We start from the raw sequence: 25,113 nt of genomic DNA on the forward strand, positions 1-25,113 counted from the left end.
TAAAGAATGTCGAATACAAAAAAAGAAAAGTTGAAACATAGAAAAAGAAGAAGAAAACCCAATTATGAACACAAACAGAAAACGGGGCCCATGCCAAAAACCTTGTGTTTGGAAGTACTTTTAAATATATGTGCAATATCTCGAATGCCGAGAAGTGTTACTAACTTACATATATAAACAGATCGAGACATATTTCCACGATATCCGAGATAACGTTTCTATGTCTCTATTGGTATAAATGTTGTCCCTGATGTAACCAGATTTTTACGTATATGTAGTTCGGACAGGATTTTTTTTAGCCCTCCCCCTTTTTTTTCTAAATTCCGTTAAAAAAAAAAAAAATTATTTCAATTATCATCGTGTTTTTTTTCAATTTACCATTAATTCCTCGTTTAAACGCACGGTTGTATTGATACTATATACTAAAAGAAAATTTAAAAAAATAATGGAGTTTAAATAAAAGGGGGGCTAAAATAATAAAAGTCTACAATAAAGTGTAAACTGTACACAAGCACCTATAAAATACCTAATAACCAGACCTTGTTCCTAAACAAAACTTGATGATAAAAACAGACTTATAGAAAAAATACAATTTTATTTGTGATCTTTTATATCAGAAACCTATGGCGCGGAATCAGGGTCAAAAATACTTATTTACGTATAAACATAATTATTTCTGTATATACGGAATTCGATTTATGTATATACGTAAATCGAATTCCGTATATACGTTAATCGAATTCTGTATATACAGAAATAATTACGTATATACGTAAATTGAATTCTGTATATACATAAATCGAATTCCGTATATACAGAAATAATTCTGTATATACGTAAATATACAGAAATAATTATGTATATACGAAATTCGATTTACGTATATACGAAATTCAATTAACGTATATACAGAATTTGATTTACTTATATACGTAAATCGAATTCCGTATATACAGAAATACTATCTTTCTGTCTTTACATAAATATTTCTGTATATACGGAATTATTTCTGTATATACGGAATTATTTCTGTATATACGTAATTCGATTTCTGTATATACGTTATTCGATTTCTGTGTATACGGAATTAATTTTGTATATACGTAATTCTATTTCTGTGTATACGGAATTATTTCTGTATATACATAATTGGATTAACGTATATACGTAATTAGTTTTGTATATACGTAAATCGAATTATGTATATACACAAAGAAGTATTTTTGACCCTGATTCCGCGCCATAGAAACCAGAGACATATAATACAACTGTCTCTGATAAAAAAAAAACATGTCAATGAGGCAATATAATCCAAATGCAATTACACAATAGAGATGGATATTTTTATTAGTACATGTACAAGTACTTATTTAGATCGTGCTTATTACGATCAATACCTCGCAAGCACGTGGCGTGAAATTTTATCAATAAACATTATCACGTGACTGGTCAGTTATCGGTTTGGCGTAACGGACGAATTGACTTTTAGGACGGGTTTAAACTAAAGTTGTTTTCGCCTTTGCAAGTGAATGAGGTGATCGCTTTTGCAACATATTTTATTGAATCACAAAAAATGACAACATAGACTGTATCGATTCAAAGTTCACATGCACTTTTGATATATTTTTTGTCTCAAATATCATCGCCAAAAGTAACAATAGGAAATCGATAGCCCCATAGAAAAAAGTGGACTCGTCTGATTATGAAGGATGGACAAGGCCGAAGTTTGTAATGACGTAACTGTTCAATGTTTATAGAAAAAATATTGAAATTTTAAACCATGGCGGAAAGTGATTTTTGTGAATTTCCTCCTGGAATGGATCCGCATATAATGGCACAATTGCAGCATTTTTCACAGAGAACAGGCGCAGAAAACTTTGGTAAGCTAGGTCACGATAACCAGATGGGTCAGATTTTGTTGACCTTGGTCAGTACACATAGTGGCCATCTTGTAGAAATTTACACATCATTATGTAATGCCATATAAGACGTGTTAATACCCGCTAAACTGTTGTTACAGTTACACACAAATAATGATTAAAATATCCCAAAACGCGAAACCTTTTTAACGATACAAATTATTTTTATACATTTGTCAATATTTTTCCTTCTATAAAACTACGAATTTATTAAAAAAAAAGTATTTTTTTATTGATTCATGCATTATAAATACAATTTGATATGTTTGTCTAAACAAACTTCCACATATTATAATAGATTAAAACAACACTTATGATTACAAATATTCAGAAAAATGCATGGGATCTGTTGATTTATAATAACAATATGTGTATGTCAAGTTACTCTGTCAATTTGAGATTTTGTTTTTTTAAGAAATGGTTTATATTAAAAGTGTATTTACAATTTTTGACTAACTTTATATCACATAGTTTTATTTTGATGAGAGATTTTTACAATTTTTAGGGTTTCTTTTTCTTCAGAAACTTCATAATAAAAACCTTTATCATTTTTAAAACCTTTTGTATAAATTGACGCAGTGAAAGCAAATGCCATTCAATCATTCATATTTAAAAAAAGACTGCAAAAGGGGCTGCTTTGGTGATTCCCTATATAATCAAAAAAATTTCCAAGAAAAGGGGGAGGGCATGGTCCCCCTGTCCCCCCCTAAATTCGACTCTGGGCATGCCATCATATTTAACCTATTGTAAAGGATAATTATTTAACTACATAGTAACATGCGGTAAAATTATGTGTTTACTACATTGTATGCTTGTATTATTGATGGTGAGACATTAATAAATTATTAATGTATTTAACTGCCTCACTCTGGTTTTGTGTTTTTTCTCAAGCATCTATATGCAGACTTGAGAGAAGGGCGTTTCCAATGCAGGATAGTAACAATATGTCCCCATTCAGTGGCATTGACTGTCAAAAAGGGGGGTTCAAACCACCAGACCCCACCACCCCACCCATCATTAGTCTAGGATCACCTATCAAGTCTTGTCTAAGTTGAATACACAAATGTATAAGAACACAGTTACATACATGAAGTGCAGTGATATTAATAAAAAAAAATCAAGCTGTAAAGTCAGGTGTTTGTCAAATTGTGTAAAGTTATTAAAAAGTTATATTTTTTGCTGAAAATGTTTTGCATACATTGTAAATACAACCAACAATAATTGACAAAGGAAGATAACTCTAACTCAAATAATGACAAAATATGTTCTATAGATATAGGAAGATTTAGGTGCCAATGAGACAACTCTCCATCCAAATAACAGTTATGCGTATATAAAAGTAAACCATTATAGGTCAATGTATGGCCTTTAACATGGAACTTTGGCTCACACCAAACAACAAGCTATAAAGGGCCCCAAAATTACTAGTGTAAAACCATTCAAACGGGAAAACCAACTGTCTCTGCTTTTAAAATAAAATGCAGATTACAAAATGAACATTGCAAAATAAAAATCTCTGCAAGTTTTCTGCAGGTCATTTTACTGCCTGGAAAGTATGCTATCTTATATATACACCATATGCTCATATCATAATGTATCTATTGCTCTGGCAAAGCTGTATATTTAGGTTCTAAAGTTCTTTGTAGTTTGTATACATGAAGATACATAGGCACTTGTCTCAGAATTTTTTTTTACACTATATACATTGTACTTTAATATTACACAAGTTATTGATATTTTATGAAATTTTCCTTTGATCTTGCTGACTGATAATTTTCTTTCAGCGGAGTTTGAAAATTGAAAATTATCGCTAGAAACTAAGGACACATGTGCCCATGTGAATGTCCTTGTGAGACAATAGCCTGTGTATAGATACTAAAAAAAAAGTCGATTACTCAAAAGAATTATTTTTTTTATCAACCTTACACATGTTACATGTATATCATTGTATATATATAAATTTAAACAAGTCTCAATTGAAAGCTATGTTCAAACCTATGATGGCGTTGGATAAGAACCGCAATTTTTATATGTGTGCATGTAAAACAAATTCCTGTAGAAGGGTCTAACATTTTCCAAAAGACCAAAAAGTGAAAAAGTATATTTAAACAAAACGCATTTGACTAATATATATATAGAGCAGATATGAAAATTAGAGCTTAAAAAGGGATGCATTCTTAGATAATAATTTATTCATGTACACCTTTTGTTTGTTTCAGGAAATGATGGGAAAACTGCTGGATTTTACATGGACAGTTACAATACCGCTGATATTGGTAATTTACCTCACAACATGGCTGGTCATTCACAAGACAACAGTGTTTCCATGGGAACTACAGCAAGCACAGCGACTGCTGGGCTGTATGAACCACATCCTGTTAATTACGCAATGAAACAAGAAAAAAATTTACCTCCAACTCCACCAGGTATGGAGTTGACTACAAAAAATATTTCAAAAAATCCCTTAACACAGAATGAACCACACATGTTATTTTGATCTGAGCATCTCTGATGAATCTTATGAAGATGAAACTCACATCTGGCGTATCAAATTATAAGCCTGGTAGCTTAGATAATCATTTTTATAATTACAAAATGGAACAACTATGAACATATTCAAAATGGTTGATTTCAAAAGTATTGCTTGTGATTTTTAGCTGTAAATAATATAAGTTTGGTTTAAACATTCGAAATTTGTACTTTTGATTAACTGATATTGTCTCATTTACGATATTTAGGTAAAATTTACCTTCAGATGAATTTGGATAATGATCATAACCTTTTATGTTCTCTTGGTGTAATAGCTCCTACACATAATGCTGAAACATTATACATGTAACATATCCCAGCTGGCATTCAAATATTTGTGGTGGAAAGTTCCTGATAAAGGAAAATCTAGAAAAATTCTTCAGATGCACCAAGATTATATATAGTAACTACATGTACATGTGAATTAAAAGTGCTTTTTTTATTTACAGGCAGTCCAGACCGACCAAAACAAATGAGAAATCCTGCTGTTACAGTACACCATAGAAGTAACATGGATAACATTGAACCATCCTTACATCATGACATGTCATTACAAAACTACCTTGCCAAACCAGTTGCCATGAGACGATTGTCTGAAAAAAGTATTTCTCATGCTCGGTCATCATTAACTAGTCCAGATGCAGTATTAGAATCTATGTACAACCCAGGTCAGTATTTTGTCTTACCTTATTGATTATAAATGGACATATTTGTATGCCATTCAGCTGTGGCAGGGGTGACCTTACATCAGTATACATGTATATGGGACCACTTGAGTCAGGTGACCTGACTTCCCCAATCCCTATCTCAATGCTCCATGCCCTTAAACTGAATATATTGAAATGGCGGCAAATTCTATTTTGAAATTAATGCATTATTTTGGTTTCCAGAATTGTGCCCTGATTTGCATCTTATCTCTTCTTAAACCATAACAAGTGCAGAAATTAGCTAGCTGCAAAAGTGTATAGTGGGGGGGGGGGGGGGGGAGGGGCGGCACAGGTCCCCCTTTCGTTGGAAACATTTGGTTGAATATACATGTATAGGGTATTACCGAAGCATGACTGGAGCAGGCCCTCCTTATGGAAAGCCACTGGCAAATATTAAATGAATAAATAAAAACATGACTATTTGTTGTAAAAAAATAATTTAAGTAGCAAATCTATGCATGATCTTTGATTTGGCCATAGAAAATGGCATCTTAACAGTTTCTATGACGTCATGTTCTATAACCAAAGTTCGTACAAAGATTTGCTTCTTAAAATAATTGCATAAAGTTGTCAAACAGTTATGGAATTTTGACATAAGCTAATATTAAAGATCAAGAAATAGCTTCAAAAGAATGGAGATGTACTTATTTCATTCTGTATTATACTTAATTATGGACTCAATTTTTACAGTCAACATTACTAGGTCCGAGACCACAATTGTCGTCCCTTGATTTTCGTTGTTCACTAATATAGTCCCTAGTGTTGACAGTGGGTTACTTGCCATTAGTTTTTATACCCCTTCCAAATCTATTTCTCCATGTTTAATGCCTCAAATTGGAAGTAGGGGGTGAAATTACACTGTAAAAAAATTTGGGTCCAGAATTTTAAAGGAAAGTAGTGATTTGGTCCAGGTGAAAAAGGTTGAAAATTAGCACTTCAGAAGCTGTCAAAAGATTTCAAGACGCCCTAAACATAAAATTGTCCATATTTTGAGTTAGAGCCGATGAAGTTTTCTATAATTTTGATATAATTTGTCCCAAAAGTAGTACAACACACTGTAAAAGTTTCTTTGAGAAAGCGCAGGTGGGATTTTTTTTATTTTCATTTATGTTCTAAAAGAAATGCACTACGAAATAATTGTGTTCTCGGACCTACTATTTTACACTGAAAGCAGCAATGGCAGGTGAGACACTATAGGTTCAACTTTATTTGTTCTGTAAGGTCAGTTGTTGATAAAGAAATTTTTAAATGTTTTTCTGTTTTCTGTGCAAATTGCAAATTTTGACCTCAATCACGAAGAAATAACCAAATATTGCTTTATGGACCTACAATGTACATGTAGCAGATTCACTTTTTTTTTTAACATTTTCATTGAGTTTTAAACAGACAAATTTGTTCATAAAATCCACATGGTGTATGATAACATAACTTAGCCTTTTTGTACACATTGATTAAATAAAACAAGTCTGAGTTATACGCATTATTTTTTTTGGGGTCATCCTAAAAAGCGCCTTGGGAAAAGAAAAAGCGCCTGGGGAAAAGAAAAAGCGCCAGGCGGAAGGAAAAAAGCGCAGGGGAAAATATATAGAAATTGTATTGGCATGAGACAACTTTGTGTCAATGAAATAAGTTATGCACATTGCATATATAAAATAGCATTATTTTCTTCTGCCGGGCGCTTTATTTCTTCCCCGGCGCTATTTCTTTTCTCCAGGCGCTTTTTCTTTTCCCGGCGCTGTTTAGTAGGACCATTATTTGGGGGAGCATTAAGTTTTACCCTTGTCTGTCTGTCGACAGTATATCTGTTCATTCCAAAGTTGGTTTTAGTTAGTTTGCCTCATCCAAATGTTATGAAACTTATGCACAATCCTTTTTATCACAAAACACAGATCAAGTTTGAATTTTGGTTGCATCACTTTAACAGTTCTTGAGTTATATCCCTTTGCAAATGGTAAAAAAAGCTGAACTATTTGTTTCTGTTCTCTAACTTTAGTTTGCCTCAACTAATTGTTATGAAACTTACACATGCATAATTGCTTATAACCACAAAACTCCTCAGATCAAGTTTGAATTTGGTGGCCTCACTTTTACCGGTCTAGAGTTATGCCCTTTTACAAATGGAAACATTGCTGAATTTTTATTTTACTTCACTCGCTTAAATTTGCCTCTTTACCACAAAACTCAGATCAAGTATTAACTTGGGTAGTGTCACTTTACATTTCTTTAGTTATAATGTATGTCCCTTTATAACATAATATGCAAACGGGGGCAACATTTGTATCAAATCAATATCATGCAGTTCATTGATGATATTTTATTATTTGTTATTCAAGTTACAATATGATGTGTACACACGAATTACCATACTTGCGAAGAAAACATTTTTATTAAAAATTCACATGAGAAAACAATGATGTATGAATTTGTTGTATAATTGGTTCAACTACATATGTATAATCAAGAGCAAAGAAAGATAACTCTAACTCCAAAGTTTTAACTTGCCCAATAAATAAAATTCATGTTTTATTTTGAGATTCACAAAATTGCAAAATGAAAACAATCATTACCCTTCAGTGCACACAAGCACTTTGATTTTTTTGTTGTCATCTGCTTAAACATGATAAATTACCAAATTGAACATGTACATGATGATGATAAAAAAAGATTTATATTGGTGGTTTCCCAGCCTGATGAACTGGGACCCAATTTGAAATGGTTGAAATCAACCCTTGTGTGAATGCATTACTTATAGACCCAAGATTTTTCATATCAGATGGGGAAGGCTGATTGATAGATAATATGTTTGCTTAACTTCTAGATGCAAATATTTCTCACATAGAATCAAGTAGAATTCTAAATATTAAAATATATCTCCACTTCAAAATATTATAGTTAATATATAACATTACCTTTACCAATTACTTTACCAGATGCACATTTTAGCAGTAAATGTCTCCTCAATGCCAAAATAATTGGAAATCCAAAACTTATGGAAGAGCTTATAAAACCAAAAAGGACAAATATCATTCGGATGTTATTTTTAAAGTTTAGTTCCCAATGGATGTAAATTTTGGAAGATATCCGGAAATGCAATCAAAACCTTTTGGTACTGACCAGATATTTAAATCTTCCAAATATTATCATTACTTTTGAGATACACAAAATATAGGTCATTGATCATGACATTATATGCATCCTATCCATCACATTTCTAGCAATGTGTCAATGAAATAGATGCTCAGATATTTAAGTTACAAAATGATGTTATATGACATAACTTGTGCAAGGTGCAAGAAACTAATATCAGTTCTAAAAATATCAATGATATCATTCATATGCATTGTTAAGTAATATTTAGAATTGGATTTATCTCCCTTTGCCCATATTTGTAGTTGAATCAACTATAACCTATGGTTTATACAGTTAACTTCACACTGATAAGTTAAAGCTATCTTTACCCTTCAGTGCATATAAGTACTTTAATTACCCTTCAGTGCATATAAGTACTTTAATTACCCTTCAGTGCTTCAGAACTTTTGATTACCACATTGGATTTGAAATAGCTCTGTTCCCTATATACATAACACTTTATAAAAATGCATTATAAATTGTTCAGACAACTCTGTGGTAATAAATCTCTCTTTATACCAGTTTATAGCCTCTTCTGTTATTTCGATCTGCCATGTCAGGACTAGCTTGCATTGGTTCCTATTGAAATTTGATACATTGTACCTTTCATAAGTATACAAACTGAATGGTCTTTGATTTCAACATATAGAGGCTAGAGCATAAACATTTTGAGTAAGATTTTTCCACATTCAGGTTTACATTTTTCTAAATTGAACTGTAAAAGCTAAAGTTACTAATACTTCAAAATAATGTAATCTCAAAAAGACTTCTATTACAGTTATATCAATATGTTTAATTACCTAATAAAGAGTATTTTACTGTTTTATTAATATTTCTATATTATTTGCTATTTTTCTGCCATTTTTGGAAAATGACGCAGTCATTGTTCCATAACTGGCGACCTGAACTTCATTACATTTCTCTGCCTACCGCGCTTGGTTTCGTATTTACTATTTTCTATACAAACTGGAATCTGCTTGTGTTATCATTAATTATGCATGAGAGGTCATTGTGTAGTAATCAGCCAGGAACCAGTTTACAAACTAACTGGTTTCTGCTTGTATTCACTACACTCGGAACAAAGTGTTGTAGTTTGACGGGAACCAGTTTAGAATTTGTAAACTACAAAACGTAATCGGTTATTGTTCATTCCGTTTTGGTGTTTCATACCGACTTTTATGGTTTGAATAAGCTTAAGACCCTTCAAACATTAATGTGATAGGTATATTAAAGACTGTTTTACAAAAGGATGGAACTGTTTTGCTTTCAAAGTCGTAATATAGATATATCTGTTATGTACGGATTTCCACTCTCACCGGTTAATTTCTTTTTTTACACGTGCTTTTGAAACTTCCTGTTTAAACATCGCAAGTTTTAAATTGTTTTTTGAGTGAATTTAACTTATTTTAACAATCATGAAGCGTTCCAGAATCATTTTCAAGCAGTTTCTTCTTCTCTTTGATGATGGAAAATAGGTTTTTCTCAAGAAAATATCGCAAACGATCGCAGAGGAATTGAAACGTACAAGTCAAGTCGGCACCTGGTTAAATTGGCATCTAGTCAAATCGGCACCTATTTGACGTCAATTCGGCATCCAATAATATTTGTTATAATATTTTCTATTCAATTAATTAATAACTGTTACCAAGTACATAGTGAATATGTTGTTGTGTATTTAGGTAAACAACGAAACCAAAGTGAAATTATGTTGTTGTGTATAAAGGTAAACAACGAAGCCATTACCCAAGCTGTTGTTTTAACAATTAGACAATTATTAAAATGGAAAACTATGAGTCCCTTTCAATAAATCAAACATTCATGCCAAATAATAAGCAAATTTAAGGTGGTTTTTTTTCAGTAAAGTTTAAAAAGCATTAAACAAACAATCCTGTAAAATGCTCAACTGGTTTAAATAATGCATAAAAATATCCAATATCTCATGTATTAGTCCAAATAATTATGACGTCTGGCAAGGCTATTTTATTTTTTTTCTGTGACGTCTTCCTACGAAGTTCGTAGGAAAGCTTTCTTAGGAAGGCGTCCCAGAAAAAAATTAACATAGCCTTGCGGTCATAGAAAGGTGTCCCAGAATAAAATTTAAAAAGCCTTGCCAGACGTAATAATTATTTTGACTACTCATATATATATCATTAAAAATACACCAAAAATGTCATTTAGTTGAGAAAAATAAATATATACAAAATGTACAATGAACACCCAAAAATGTGAAAGTTAGTATTTAACTCTTTTTGCTTAAATACTGAAAAAAATTCTGGCAACCCCTTACTTATTTTTACACTTTGCTTAAAATACTGTTAAAATATATATTTAACATGGGTGACGAATTGACTATATCAGGTGTCGATTTAACCAGGTGCTGATTTGTCCAGGTGCCAATTTAACCAGGTGCTGGTTTGACTAGAATTCTTTGACAAATGTTTGAAATTACCTGAGTTTCATTAGACCTTTGATAACAGTAACAAAAAGATTATTTACTTAATATTTTGTGGTATCAGGTCTGTTCGCGCCCAATACACTTTCGCACCTTGCAGGTTCGCACCTCGCACGTTTGCACCCAAGGTCCGTTCGCACTCTACTCATTCGCGCTCAATTTTAATTCAAATTCAAGTTGAATAATTGGAAAATCATGATTGTTGTTTTAAATTGCTTTGGTGTAAATACTGAATGTATTTATAGCTTGGTATGAGTAAAACATTGAAGATTTTAAAGGAAAAACACAAAAGATAATTGTTTTTAACAGCTTGGTCCCTTTGATCTGAAACAACGAAACAATAAAATATAGGAACCAAAATATAGCAATCCACTATTATAACCAAAACATGATAAAATCTATTCAACACACAGAAAAAAACATAGTCAGAATCTCACTTCATTTTGAAAGAAGTCAATGAAACAAAGTTATAGCAATACACTAACCAAAACATGATTAAGAGTTATTCAACACAAAATAAAACGTTGACAAAATACCACTTTAATTAGAAAGGATTATTATTATTTTTAACAAATTAATACGCTATCCAAAACATGATTAAGATTTATTCAACACAAATAAAAATGCTGTCTCACTTTATTTTGAGACAATGACAACAATTATACTTATAAGAAAACACTTGCTTACAGAGTTATTTAACATAAAACCAATTAAGATTGGGTGCGAACATTTAGGGTGTGAAAGTGAAAGGGGGAGAACATGAGTGGGTGCGAACGGACCCGGATTCAGACTATGTACCAGTGAGAAATATACAAGCCTTTCTACGGTATTTATTTGTACAATTCAGTAGTCTTGACCTATTCATTTGTCTTAAAAAAACAGCCAGTTGTCACCTTCACTTCACACACACACATATATACGAATATCAATTATATGCTTACGAGACATGTTGCATTGTTAAACTAATTACGGTATGTGAAAATCAAGACTTGCATAAAAACTATCCCAATATTAGAGACAGTGGCGTCATTTTTCTTCAGAGCTTTCAGCTCTTTGATTTGTTCCATGGTCTATTGCACTGGAAATTATCGTTCTATTGCACTTGTGTGCAGTCTATTGAACTGACCTGTTATGACCTCTTACTCTGAAATCTGATTTGTTAAAAGAATTCATGTTGTCCAATCAAATTGTAACTGACTCAGTATGTATTAGGTAATAAAACAGATATTGAATGTGTAACAGTGCAATAGATTAAATTATATTGCCCAAGGTATGTAGATCAGCTCATACCTTGGGAAATATTTTGATCTATTGCATTGTTACATATTTTAAAAATAACTGTATACTATTACTCCTGAATGATGAAATATATTGCTTTCCGTCAGATAGATCTTGCAGGGTTCATCTGACCTTCACCTCATTTTCATGGCTCATTAATGAATGCTAAGTTTACATGGTTATGCTTGTTTCTGAAGTACTACATAAAGCAAAAAGCCAACTATATTTGGTTTATAGAATGATTGTAAGGTGTACATGTCTGTTGGGTATGGTCTCTCTAGGCCCCATTATCATGGATCCTAATTACAATTGGTTTTAAAGTAATGTTTTTGTGATACATGTACTTTGAAAGAATTACAATTATGATCAGTAAAGCAGGCGATACATTTTAGAATGTGTACTCATGGTTTTCCAATGTGATTTGCAAAGAAAATTGAAATTGATTATAAAACTGATGTTCTATTAGATTTGAGAAAAAAGATTGAAAACAAAATTCTTAGAAATTTTCTTGAGAAAAAAAATTAGAGTTATCTCCCATGACACCAAGGATCTAAAATTTAGAAACCTGGTTATCTCCCTTTATGTAGTTTTTCTGAGGTGTTTCTCTCATAATATGTCAACAGAAAGTCATGATATTTTGGTCTAAAAGATTATATAATTGTCTGAAAACATTTACCAGGGGAGGAATCATACTTGTTAGAAATAATGTAGTAAAAGTCCTTTAACCAGTGAATTCTAATTTGGATATGATTGAATGGTCACAAAGAACAATTAAAGCACTGCTCCTTGGATTTAATATTTGTAAATTGTGCATATGAATGCTTTGTCTAAAGAATTACTATATCATCATATTCCTTGTTATTCATTAGTCAGTCACCCAAACATCCCTTATAAATAATTTGTTTATATTGACAGAATGGAAAACATGGTACATGTAGTAAATTATAATTATGTTGTCAAATATTTTTTTTTAGTCTCTCTATTGTTAATAGTATGTCCTGTGGTCTTTTGGTCTGTCAGGACTGTGTACATCTATCCATGAATTTTTATGAGCAGTTGCACCAGCTCTCCCAAATATACTTTGGGATGCAGGGGCTCATTTGACAAAAACTATTGTAAGTTATGTCTATCATAGATATAAGAAGATGTGGTATGAGTGCCAATGAGATAACTCTCTTTCAAAGTCACAATTTGTAAAAGTTAACCATTATAGCCTTGACTGACACGGAACAGCAAGCTAGTTTATCATTAATAGATATGTTTGTCTTTTTCAATATTTTTGGATAAGAGACCATTTGTCCTTACAAATGATATATTTTAACCCCAAAATTACATATGATATATATTTTAACCCCAAAACTTAGAAAATGCCAGCTACTGATGAAATTTTAAGGCTGTTTCCCCAAGGATTGCCTGCATATCAGTTATCTAGTTGATTTGCTAAACAAGATTTTGTGAGTTAGCCAAATCTGGTTTCAAATGGACAGATGCTTTTATATTGTTTTAATTTAGAATTAACCAGCAAACTTTAACTGATTGATGCATTTGTGGAATTATAGTTTGTGATATGATTCAAAATACCTTCAAACACATTACCACCACTATACTTCACTAGAAATAAGATTGAAAATTCAATGGAAACTATTCAATGTCTTGTATCATTTAACTCCCTTGAGGCTGATCAAACCTGAGGGTACAATTCATTTTAGGTTTTGTAAAAGACCTTTCATAGTGCAAACTCTTTGAAGATCTGCAGCGCTACACTATAACTAACTTATAAATTAGAAAGTTAGAGAAAATAAGATGTACATAATTAGCGTGTGCACTTTTATGTATACATACAATGTATCATAAAATATTTAAGGACATTCAACCAGTAGTGCATTAACTGGAATGTGTATTGAAGTGACAGTCATAGTAATTAATATTGGGGTATTATGTGTATTAAGATGACATGTGGTGTAATTAATATACAGGTATTTTGTGTATTAGAATGACATGTAATCTTTTTATGTCATCAATGTTCTGTTTATAGTAATATGGAGTTGTTTACTTGGGGTTCTTTGTATTGTGCTGGGGAAATGGTTTGACCAAATATTAAAAAAACATTGACTGCCATTAAAACTGTTTTTTGGCAAAGGACAACTTATATTGATAAATAGTTTGTAAGATGCAATCTGATTAAACAATTAAATATAGGATCATTTATGGCACTAAATATCATAGGAGCATATTCAGTCATTTGGAAAAGAGGTTGATTTAACAAACAAACCCTGAACACTATGAAACTTCACATTTTCCTTTGTAATAAAACAGGAGGAGATTCCAACCTCCCAGACCCCCCCCCCCCCCCCCTCACCCTCCCTCCCCTTAAACCAGTCAATGTTTCTTAAACAGAAATTTGAATATCCCTGATTTCTGTGACTGCATTGAGCTAAACATATTACTAAATATTGTACCACTTCGCTAATTATAACCCGTCAGGTAAATTAAATAATTATCTAATCCATTATTAGTTCAAACAGGAGTTCTCTACCTTAATTTCAACTTCAATTCACACAAATTTACAGTTAAATGTTAAAAGGAAGTAAATAAAGATGATTGGCCCCACCTAGACTTTACATCCAAGATAATAGGTAGTAGTAAATTTATTTTCTGCTGCCCTAGTAATTAGAAATCAAAATTAAAATAGTGACCATTGGTGTAGAAAAAGCGAGAAATTTAGAGAAAACTCTCTTTGGCGAGAAACATTTTCTGTGCCAAATTTAGGAAGGGGTGTTCTTCTTTTGTACTATATCGAAAATTTAGGAACTGTTAGTACCCATAAAAAATGTCTTTTTTTTTTATCAAAAAATCTGCAGCACCATATGTGTTTTGCAGTTTCAATTACACCCAAAGGTGTTGATAATTCAGATTTTGACAGTTTTTGCAATGGAAATTTGTTAGGGTAAACGTAGGACAAAGTACAACAAATTCCTTTTTGAAAAGTTTACGGATTTTGGGGTGTAGACTTTTTTCTTTCAAATTTGTTGTAATTACAGAAATGACACTGAACTTATATTTGGCAATTACAGTTTAATTGGAAGCATGAGTCCTTATTCATGCATTTTACCAAAAAACAGATTATAAAAAAAGCTGTAGCTTAATGCTATATTTTCTTCATTTCTATATCCTGCCTTTCTGTTGTTTTTGATTGACTATATTATGGTGTACAGTGGCTAAAGCTACTCTTTCATGAGGCAAACACCATCAGGTGTGTAGGTCATACATATATTATATATACTTGTGTATTAGAGTTTGAAAATAAACATGCATCCCTATTTTGTCCCTCTATCTAAATACATGAATGATATGTAGATAGTGGTCACTTAATAAAACTTGGTCAGTAATGGCCAGAGGTATTAAACATCATAAATACAACAAGATGGATTATACCGTTTGTTGACCCACAACTGTTGTTGTTTCTTCATATTTCATTTGTATTTATTTTAAAAAGTTTTCTGGTAGCAAAATTTAAAATTTGTGAATTATATTAGTGTAAACGGACTAACGATATATTAGTGTAAACGGACTAACGAAACTTTGTTGTTAAAAGTGATGATGGAAGATATTTGTGATGATTCAGGCGTTGATGTCTTATCATGCTAAATTAAAATTGTTTTTTGCAAATATAAATGGTATTGGACTTTATTTATGCTGGTCGGTAATTTTCAGGTGAAAAATTTTTTTTTTTAATGAAGTTTATCCATTCAAGTTTTTTTTTCATAATAATAAAAAATGTGTTTTCTGTAATTGTTAAAACACAATGAGTAATAAGAATTAATTAATTGTTGATATTAGTTTTAATTCCCAGTAAGCTTTAGTTGACCTTTATGATTTATTATGTAAGAAAAGATTTGTCAGACCATGTGTGTATTGTGAATTATGTCTGAATGTTGAATAATATTACAAAATTACAGTTCATTGATTGGTCAACTTCTAAGATTTAAATTTGGCTGCTTTTAAGGGAGTAGAACATAAATTTAATTTATTGCAAAAAAACAAGAACAGAATAAAAAAACCACGGAATGATGAATGGGAAGTAAATTGATTCATCATCAATTTAAGTGGATTAATATTTACTGACCAGGAATTACATCCTAACTATAACTGACCAGGAGTTACAAAATAGCTATAACTGACCAGGAATTACATACAAGGATCTGATGAGGAAATTGTCAAAAGGATATTGTATCAATAGAATTTTGAAGGTCAACAGAGTGCGAACAATTTGCTGTGGAATCAATATTCAAAAGTTTTAAAGAAATTCCATTATTTAGATTATTGGACTTTTGAGCTAAAAAAAAAAAAGTATTTGATAATGTGTTAGCTCACGAGCAACATTTGTTTACAAAGACAAGGATTTCTTATATGCACATTCCAGCTAAAACACTTTTTCAATATTTGTGTATCTCATAGAGAATTTACGGAATAGGAAGTAGCTGTCAGTTGGCCAGTGGTCATTTTGAGGGTTTACATTAAGTTCATTTGGTTTGGTGTTGTATAACCGTGTACCATCTTGACACCTTGTTTATGGATTTAATACACTGAACATGATGAACGGACTCGGTGATTCTTACTTCCATGGTCTGAGTTCTCACTTGGAGCCAGCTTCCGGATCTTTTCCTCCAAGCTCCATGTCTATTGGATCGTCTTTCTCACCATATCATGGGGCACCATCGTTGTCACCCTCTCTGCCGTATCCATCAACAATGGGTAGCTTTCCTACATCGTCAAGTTATATGAATCCTTATCTACAGATGCATGGCTTAGGTAAGCTGGGTTTGAATTAACAAAAAAAATTTTTTTGGCATTTTATAATATTATTGTTTTGGCATTTTATAATATTATTGTGTCATCTTTAAAAAGTCTGCTTACAAGAGATTTTTTAGGTTTTGTGTGCTGTTGTCTTGGATCGAAAATTCATGTATGGATACTCTTTTATACTATTATAAAGAATAATAATTTAAAATAAACTTTCTAAACACCCTTTATATTTCATAAAATTTTTATTATCTAAGTTGTTTGCTCTATGGTCGGGTGGTTGTCGCTTTGACATATTCACCATTTCCTTTCTCAATTTTATTACAATGCATATACATAGATAACCGTGCAAGCAAGGTAAAAACCCTCTGTACCTTTAATGTTTTATTGTTTCGTCAATAAGACGTTTAGAAAATTAAATTTAGAGAATATTTTTTTTCAAATTGATAAACAGAAATTATTTTTAAATGAGGGCATTGTTGGTGTATGCAACATCTAATAAAAAAAAAAGGTCCTTCAATTTGTACTCAAAACAAATTTATATGAAGAAACTATTCTTTTCCTATGTTTTTTGTTTATTCTACATATATACATAATAACTACCCACTGTTAAAAGTTTTAAAAAAATCTGAAAATAGGGATGGTTCATACACACAGGTATTTTAATAGTTTTGAATTAATTTGTGAAGATTTTTTTTGTGTATCGGAAACTATAATGGCTTCAGTTGAACAAAAGTTATATTTGCCTCTTTTGAAGGGTTTATCTGGTAAACTTAATGGGTTTCAGATGATCCTTGCTTTTTCCTTGATTTTATCAAACATCTTATAATTGTTGAGTTCTGCACATGAAAAATAAAATCAACATTATTACTATTGATGAGTATTTAATGTGATAAAATACAGATCTTTTGTTTTCAACATGGTATATTTTACCACCGGAACATAAGTCTTTAAATAAGAAAATGGAATGAATTTCAACCAATGCATATACTTTGGAACACATTTGCAGCTAAAATGGACTCGCTATTATGAAATACTTCAATCTTATTTCGAGGAGTATCTCCTTTTAAAGGTGTGGTTATATATGTATAATGAATAGGGGGGATTTTGTGAACTTTCTAAGTGGTCCCCATTTCTTTCCTTTGAAAGAGTACAACTATGTCAAAACTTAAGCTTTAAGATTATCTCTATTGAGGAAATCTACACCTACTTAAATACATGTATGTCATTAAGACATACAAATTGATTATGTAGAAAGGGAAATACGTGAATTTAAAAATTAAAAAAACACAGAGTTACAGATATTGAATTCATTATCTTTGTTGAGGGATTTAGGAAGATTAAATATGTATGTGATATCTTTAATGTTTGTGGCTTTACTTATGGTACATGCATGTGCTAGGGATATGCAATCCTGAAATTGACTTGAAGGATATACATTATAATATTTTCTAGATAATTGATGAGGACATATTAAAGACATTTAGAATATATGGTTAAATATAAAAAAAATAAATCAAATAGGAATTTAGGATATATGGTTTACTTTAACAGCATGTAATATAGAAAATCAAATATTCAACTACGTCAAGATCTGTCATACATGATTAGTTTTATGTTGTAACACTGATTAAACTAATTTGGTGTAAATTTTGTGGCTGATATCCTCCAGGTACTAAAAGTCTTGGTTATATAATCTGTTATACCAACCTATTGTCCAATGTAGACCAAATGTGATATAACTGAACTATTGACCAACAATAGTCTGTCCGTATTGTAACTTATTTCACTTATTCTTACATAAAACTTATATAATAATATTATTGATTGAATAAATGTGTATTGCTCAGACTTTCATCGGGGTCTTAGAAGGGTTGCTATTAAACCCAAAAAAGGAAAACAGAAAAGTACTCATAATTAGATTTGGTAGTTACCCTTTGTTCTTTGGTACCCTTTAAATTAAATGAAATAAGGAGCGATAGATAAGAACTAAAAATAGAAAGTTCAAAAAGTAAAGCCATGCCTAGAGACCATAATCAATATTCAGGTTGTTACCAACAAGGAAAACATATTACAGGAAGGCATTATTTTATAAAACAAATGAAGGATTTTTAATCTGTTTGTTTTAAATAAATTTTATTATATTATATATATATGCTGTTTATTACAAAGGCTAAAGTGATTGTATGTTACTCTAGCCAGGAACTGATTTCCTTGTACTATGACTTAGAATTGATGAGTTTTGATATGGTTGAACTTCTCTCAAGTAAAATATTCTTTGAAAAGAGTGAAGTCTGTTCTAGGCTCAATAATCCAGAGCTGCAAGATTACTCTCACAAAGCCATTTTGTCACTGGCTTGATTTACCCTAACAGTGCAGTGAAACGACCATTCCTACCCTTGTCAAGCAATATATTAATGTTATATAATCAGATATTCAAGTTATAAATTCCATGTTTATTTGGTATTTTAATGTTTGAGCGGTTCATAACACTTTCCATACAATGTATTTTGTATAGATAGTGTTGTGCGCAGCACAGTACATTCTATTTATAATGTACTATCTTAAAGTACAGAATAAACATGGAATTTATTAAAAATTTCCAGCACAAGAAATTATCCAAATTCCATAATTAAAAATAATTCCAAGTTCAAATAATAGCCTGTTATATATAGATCCAATGGATAAATCTGTTGTAGAGCTTTCACTGCTTCAGACGTACTTATATATATATAGACATGTATATAATGTCTATATATACTGTGTGAAAAGATGGCATTCAAACATTCTGTCCTTTAAAATGAACATTTCTTTATGTATTTACTGATTTACTGGTTAGAAAAATTAGGATGTGGATTTCTAATGTTGAGGCTCTTAACATTATTGAAAAATGTTTGTATAGGGTAAAGATAGAATGATATGCAATCAACACCCTTTAGTACTGACTATTTTAGTTGAGGTTATCTTACTTTGTTCATGATAGTACATTTGTAGTTAAACCTATGGTACAAGAATACAAATACCTTTAGATGATTATTGTCATATCTTCTAAGAATCAATTGTAATATTATTATGGTATTCTAAGAAGTTACTTTTATACATTTGCAGTATACTGTAAGTTATTGTCAGACAACTGTAGTATACTATAAAGTTATTGTCATACATTTGTAGTATACTATGAAGTTATTGTCATACATTTTTTACTGTAAGTTATTTTCATACATATGTAGTATACTATGAAGTTATTGTCATACATTTGTATTATACTTTGAAGTTATTGTCATACATATGTAGTATACTATGAAGTTATTGTCATACATTTGTAGTATACTATGAAGTTATTGTCATACATTTTAAGTATACTTTGAAGTTATCATGGTTATTGTCATACATATGTAGTATACTATGAAGTTATTGTCATACATTTAAAGTATACTAAAAAGTTCCTTGTTTTATTTTTAGCAGCAGCAGCCAGTGCCTCTCCCACCTTAGCTAGAGCTTTAGCTGCAGTTCAGCAAACACAGAAACGACCAAGAAGTGAAAAGAAAGCTATACCAGATGAGCAGAAAGATGGCAAGTATTTCGAAAGAAGAAAAAGAAACAATAATGCTGCCAAAAAATCTAGAGATGCCAGAAAATCAAGAGAAGATGAAATTGCAATAAGAGCAAGCTTTTTGGAAAAGGAGAATGCCATTTTACGAGCTCAAGTGGGAACATTACGAGAAGAGGCATCATCATTAAAACATATGTTACTACAGAAACGTGGAAGAACATGACATAAGTATTAAAACATTCTATCTAAGAAGAATGTGTTCTGATATTCCGGTGTTCTTACTTATATATTATTGTATTTTTATTGATTTCAATATATTAGAATTTTTTTGTTATTATTTTTTGGTATATTAGCCAGACTAAGAATTACAAATTTTTAATTCAAAAATAGAAATGTATTTGGAAAAACAATATTTGTGTACCGGTAACCTGAAATATTTTCAGATAGTGTGTATAAACCAATGTTATTAAATATTTATGAATCAAAATAATATGCAATGGAAAGAAGGGAAGGTATTTCTATTCTTTATTTACTAAATTAACTACTGTCTTTGGACTATGAGTTGAAAACTTGATATATGTTTTAAGAAAAAACATTTTATGTCGGTTTTTAAATCTTCTTTTGTCAAATATAACAAAGAATTGGCATCTAACTGATGACATGGTAATCTATTTAAAGAGCTCCTCTCCATAACTTACCGCTCATTAATATTGAAACAACCAATTTACAAAAGATTTTTCTTCACAGGGGAAACATTTTTTTTTACATGAGGTTAAAAAAGACGAAAGATATACCATACAGTATAGGACTTTTAATTAAATTTTATTTTGTACATTTTGAACAGGGTATGTATATATCCTTTTAGGTCATATTGTCTGTGATGACATTACTTTACAACAAATAACCAATATAAAAAAATAATACAAAACCATTTTTTTTTAATTGAATAATTTACATTCAATATTTTAAAGAAATCTTGATTCAGACATTTAAAACTTATATAGCTCAAAAGATGTTATGCATGAACTTTAAATGTTAAAGTATCCTACAATACTAAAAGATTTATTGTCTTCCTATAACGATGTCCAAAATATTAATTGATGCTAAAATAAATTGAAAGATTGAGATGAAGTATTGTTTACCACTGGTTTTACTGTAGGTTTAATGCTGAGAGACAGTTTTCACATTGGATCTCACAATGGTATTCTTCAATTAAAAATTAAAAAAAGGGGTGTTTATAAACCACCCCAAAAAGAAGAACATTCTGAAACTTTGAAATAAATATATAATAAAAATCAAAATGGTGTTACTTAGTCTACTGTCTTATAAGTTTTATGCATGTATGTGATAAGTATTTAATCATGAAAAATTGAATTAAGCTATGCAACAATATTAAAACCAATCAAAATAAAAATGCACTCCATGCAAACTTATTTCCTAATACTATACGTTATCATTATCTGTTTTATAATGTTATAAAGTTAAAAACAAAAGCAATATTTGTCATGCATTAAATGAGTAATAAAAAATAGTCCTAGGTTTTATCAAATGTTTATTGTTTTGTTTTCGATCTCGGTGATATCATTTCATGTTTTGTTACAATTTAGTGATAGGAATTGTTAATATTTTACAGTTTGTTTTGTTATACTGTGTAAAGAAGTTTCCATGGTTACTACTTCTATTATACAATGTAAAATGGTTTCCATAGTTACTTGTTCTGTTATTCAGTTTTAAGCAGTTTCCATGGTTACTAGTTCTATTAAACAATGTAAAATCGTTTCCATTGTTACTTGTTCTGTAATTCAGTTCTAAGCAGTTTCCATGGTTACTAAATGCTATACTGTCTAAAGCAGATACTTTGGTGATTATTTGTGTCAAATTGTTTGAATCAATTCCCATAGTATCAGATTTATCACATAGTAAGGTTGTCACCTACTTTTTAAAATGAGGGTGATTGAAGGTTTTCTCTCCAATTATTCAGTTTGTTTGTTAATAAGATCACTTTTCCTGTCAGGGCTTGCAAGTGTGTTATTTTGGTCTTCTCTTAAAGAGGGTGAATTGTCATTAACCTTAAATTGCCCCATGCAGTCTTCTGGTGAAAAATTGAAAAAAAGGGTTTTGATAAACATTCAAGCACATCATAAGGAAAAAAAATATTAGCAATAATCTGATACTGTATGCAGTTTTGGTGAAAACAAAAACGTTGGCCTGAATGTTTATTCAGTAGATATGTTAAATTGTATATTTTTATGTAGATTTGTAGTTTGAAATAACTTAGTTATATATATTCTTTAGTAATTGTGTTAATTTACATTTATTGTACTTTGTTTTTGATATGTAGATTGTCCCTGCTGTTTGATTTTTCACCTATAAATTGACAGAAAAGATTTGATATGTTAACAGTATCTTCAAATAATCATTTTACATGTGCAATGATAATTTCCGGTGATTTTTATATCTTACAGGGCATTTGATATTATACGTATTAAGATAATGATTATTTTGAAAATAAGATAAGTAATACGGGTTATATTTTTTTGTTATATAGTGTCAATTTTGTAATGGGAATTTTTTTGGTTTAAATAATTGCTCAATTTACCATCAGGTCATATAAATATATAAATTCATAGTTGGGTTATGGTTGAAAAACCTATAACTGTAAATTCAAATTTTAAATTATAGTACATGGATAGCTTGTTTTGATCCTATAGACAGCATCTTTTTATAAATGTGTATTATAGTGTCCTTTATTATGTGTGCGGGATTTTTGGTCAGTGTTTTAGATTGAGATTGTGTTTTTCATGTTTGTTAAATGATTTTGTTAATACTGTTATATTTCAAGATTGAAATAATAGTGAATTGTTGATTTTATTGCATTTAGCTGTATAATGTAAAACCTTAGAGGTAAAAAGCCTCAAAATAACCGGTATAAGGTCATATACGTACATCAAAATTGTTAGCTGAACTGGCCCTTTTGACCAGTGTAAAATATTACCATTCAATTTTAATTTAAGTTGTCACATTGGAAAATTTAGAGTACTGGAAAGGCACAATAGTGCTGCTAAATATTTTGTGCTAATTCAAATTGTATGATATTTTAAATGTATTTATCAAAAATCAGAAACATGTTGGTTTTATCCTGAATGTACATATACTCTTTTTTGGAAATTAACATCTTTTTAATTTAAGTAAATTATTGTGGTATTAAAAATTGAGTTATATGGGGGGATGGACTTACAAATGCCTTATTACACTTGAATTCATATGTTTAAAGTATGTTTTATGCATATAGTTATAACTTAGACATAGTTTGTGATCTTGAAAATTTTATTTGAAGGGGAAATATTTTTACCTAAAGAAATGGACAAAATCTATCTTTCAGTAATAATAATGATGCAAGTAAGTAATTAGTGTTTATTGATATCTGAAAAGTGAATTTAAAGTCACATGTTTATTGAGCAGTAGACAATACAAAAATCAATCAACTGTTTTATTGATTTTAATATAACAATAAACCAGATCTGCATAAACCATTCATAAGTAAGAAATTTGTTTTTAATGGGAATTTCCGAATTTAACTATTTTCAAAGGAGATGGAATAAAATTTTATACAACTTTAGAATATATGCTTACTTTGCAAGTTTAATAATATTAAATTTATTTTTTGCTTTAAGATGTCTAAGTATTTAATGTTATACCAAGGGCACATATAATTTAGCCCACCCTTTTCTTTACCAATGTAGGAACATATCAGTTATTTTATCTTGAAGAATAGTGTTTCATCTTTTTTACTATAACCTCACAATATTCAGTGACAAAATTTTCAATATCACAAACTTCATATATTTCTTTTACGTAGGTGTTAAACATATATTTCATGATTATTCAAGATCATTAAAATCAAGTTCAGATTACGGGTAAAGATGTAAAATCCATAGGAGTGATTACATTTGTTGATTCCTGCCTTGTAAATATGTTAATGTTTTGTACAATAATGATATTTTTTATTATATATCGAATCAATGATCCATCAAGTTCTTATACAGCTTGAAGTACATCTTTTATACAGAAATTTTGAAAGAATTTAACAAGATAGAATGCATAAAGAACTATAATGTTCATTTAATTTCTATCAGAAAAAAATTGTGCTTTGCAACATTTAAAACTTTATATTAACAATATTACAGGAAAGTTTATGCAATTGTTTACTCATATTGCAGCGTAATAATAAAAATTAACTTTCTTTAATCCTTAGTATTAAAGGGAGATAATTCAAATTGTTTCCCTTTCTTCACATGGTTAAAATAAATAAATGACAATTATATCTTACAATTAATATTTCAAATATTTTATAATGGTAAATAGATTAGTACGTTTCATTTTTCCAAAATTTCTGTATAATAGATGTAAAAGGATTTATGATTCGTTGATTATACAAGTTCTACCTCAGGGATATGATGTATAAATTTCTACCTCAGTTTGACCATTTATGTGCATGTTGATAATAAACAAACTGCAGGTCAATGTTTTTGTTGTTATTATATTTTAATCTATCTGCAATGACCAAATATAAGATGCTTAGGAGAACAGTTACTAGAGGCTTTACAGAACATCAATTGCTCAACCGAATCTATACCCAATAGATACTATCAAACTCATTAAACTGAATCTATACCCAATAGACACTATCAAACTCATTAAACTGAATTTATACCCAATAGCCACTATCAAACTCATTAAACT

The 25,113-nt window shown here is 30.3% G+C and overlaps 1 protein-coding gene across 3 annotated transcripts; it reads left to right on the forward strand.

Moving 5' to 3' along the window:
* The first annotated feature begins 1,345 nt into the window (after positions 1–1,345).
* LOC139512862 (D site-binding protein-like) lies at positions 1,346–24,894 on the forward strand. 3 transcript variants are annotated; one of them, XM_071300796.1, is made up of 4 exons: positions 1,346–1,880; positions 4,139–4,345; positions 4,898–5,116; positions 20,283–24,894. In XM_071300796.1, the coding sequence occupies exons 1-4, from the start codon at positions 1,781–1,783 to the stop codon at positions 20,591–20,593; spliced, it is 837 nt and encodes a 278-aa protein (XP_071156897.1). In that variant the 5' UTR covers positions 1,346–1,780; the 3' UTR covers positions 20,594–24,894. The 3 variants fall into 3 exon arrangements, with proteins under 3 accessions (XP_071156897.1, XP_071156898.1, XP_071156896.1); XM_071300797.1 differs by having other exon boundaries at positions 1,350–1,880; positions 4,139–4,195; positions 20,280–24,894; XM_071300795.1 differs by having other exon boundaries at positions 1,356–1,880; positions 20,280–24,894.
* Positions 24,895–25,113: the final 219 nt, after the last annotated feature.

The sequence above is a fragment of the Mytilus edulis genome, chromosome 2, assembly GCF_963676685.1.
Source record: "Mytilus edulis chromosome 2, xbMytEdul2.2, whole genome shotgun sequence".
NCBI lineage: Eukaryota > Metazoa > Mollusca > Bivalvia > Mytilida > Mytilidae > Mytilus > Mytilus edulis.

Bases quoted from the DNA above. Each gene is read 5' to 3' on its own strand.
- LOC139512862 (XM_071300795.1), top strand. From the start codon at position 1,781: ATGGCGGAAAGTGATTTTTGTGAATTTCCTCCTGGAATGGATCCGCAT. The intron at 1,881-4,138 runs GTAAGCTAGGTC...TGTTTGTTTCAG, and splicing joins AACAGGCGCAGAAAACTTTG to GAAATGATGGGAAAACTGCT. The intron at 4,346-4,897 runs GTATGGAGTTGA...TTTTATTTACAG, and splicing joins TTTACCTCCAACTCCACCAG to GCAGTCCAGACCGACCAAAA.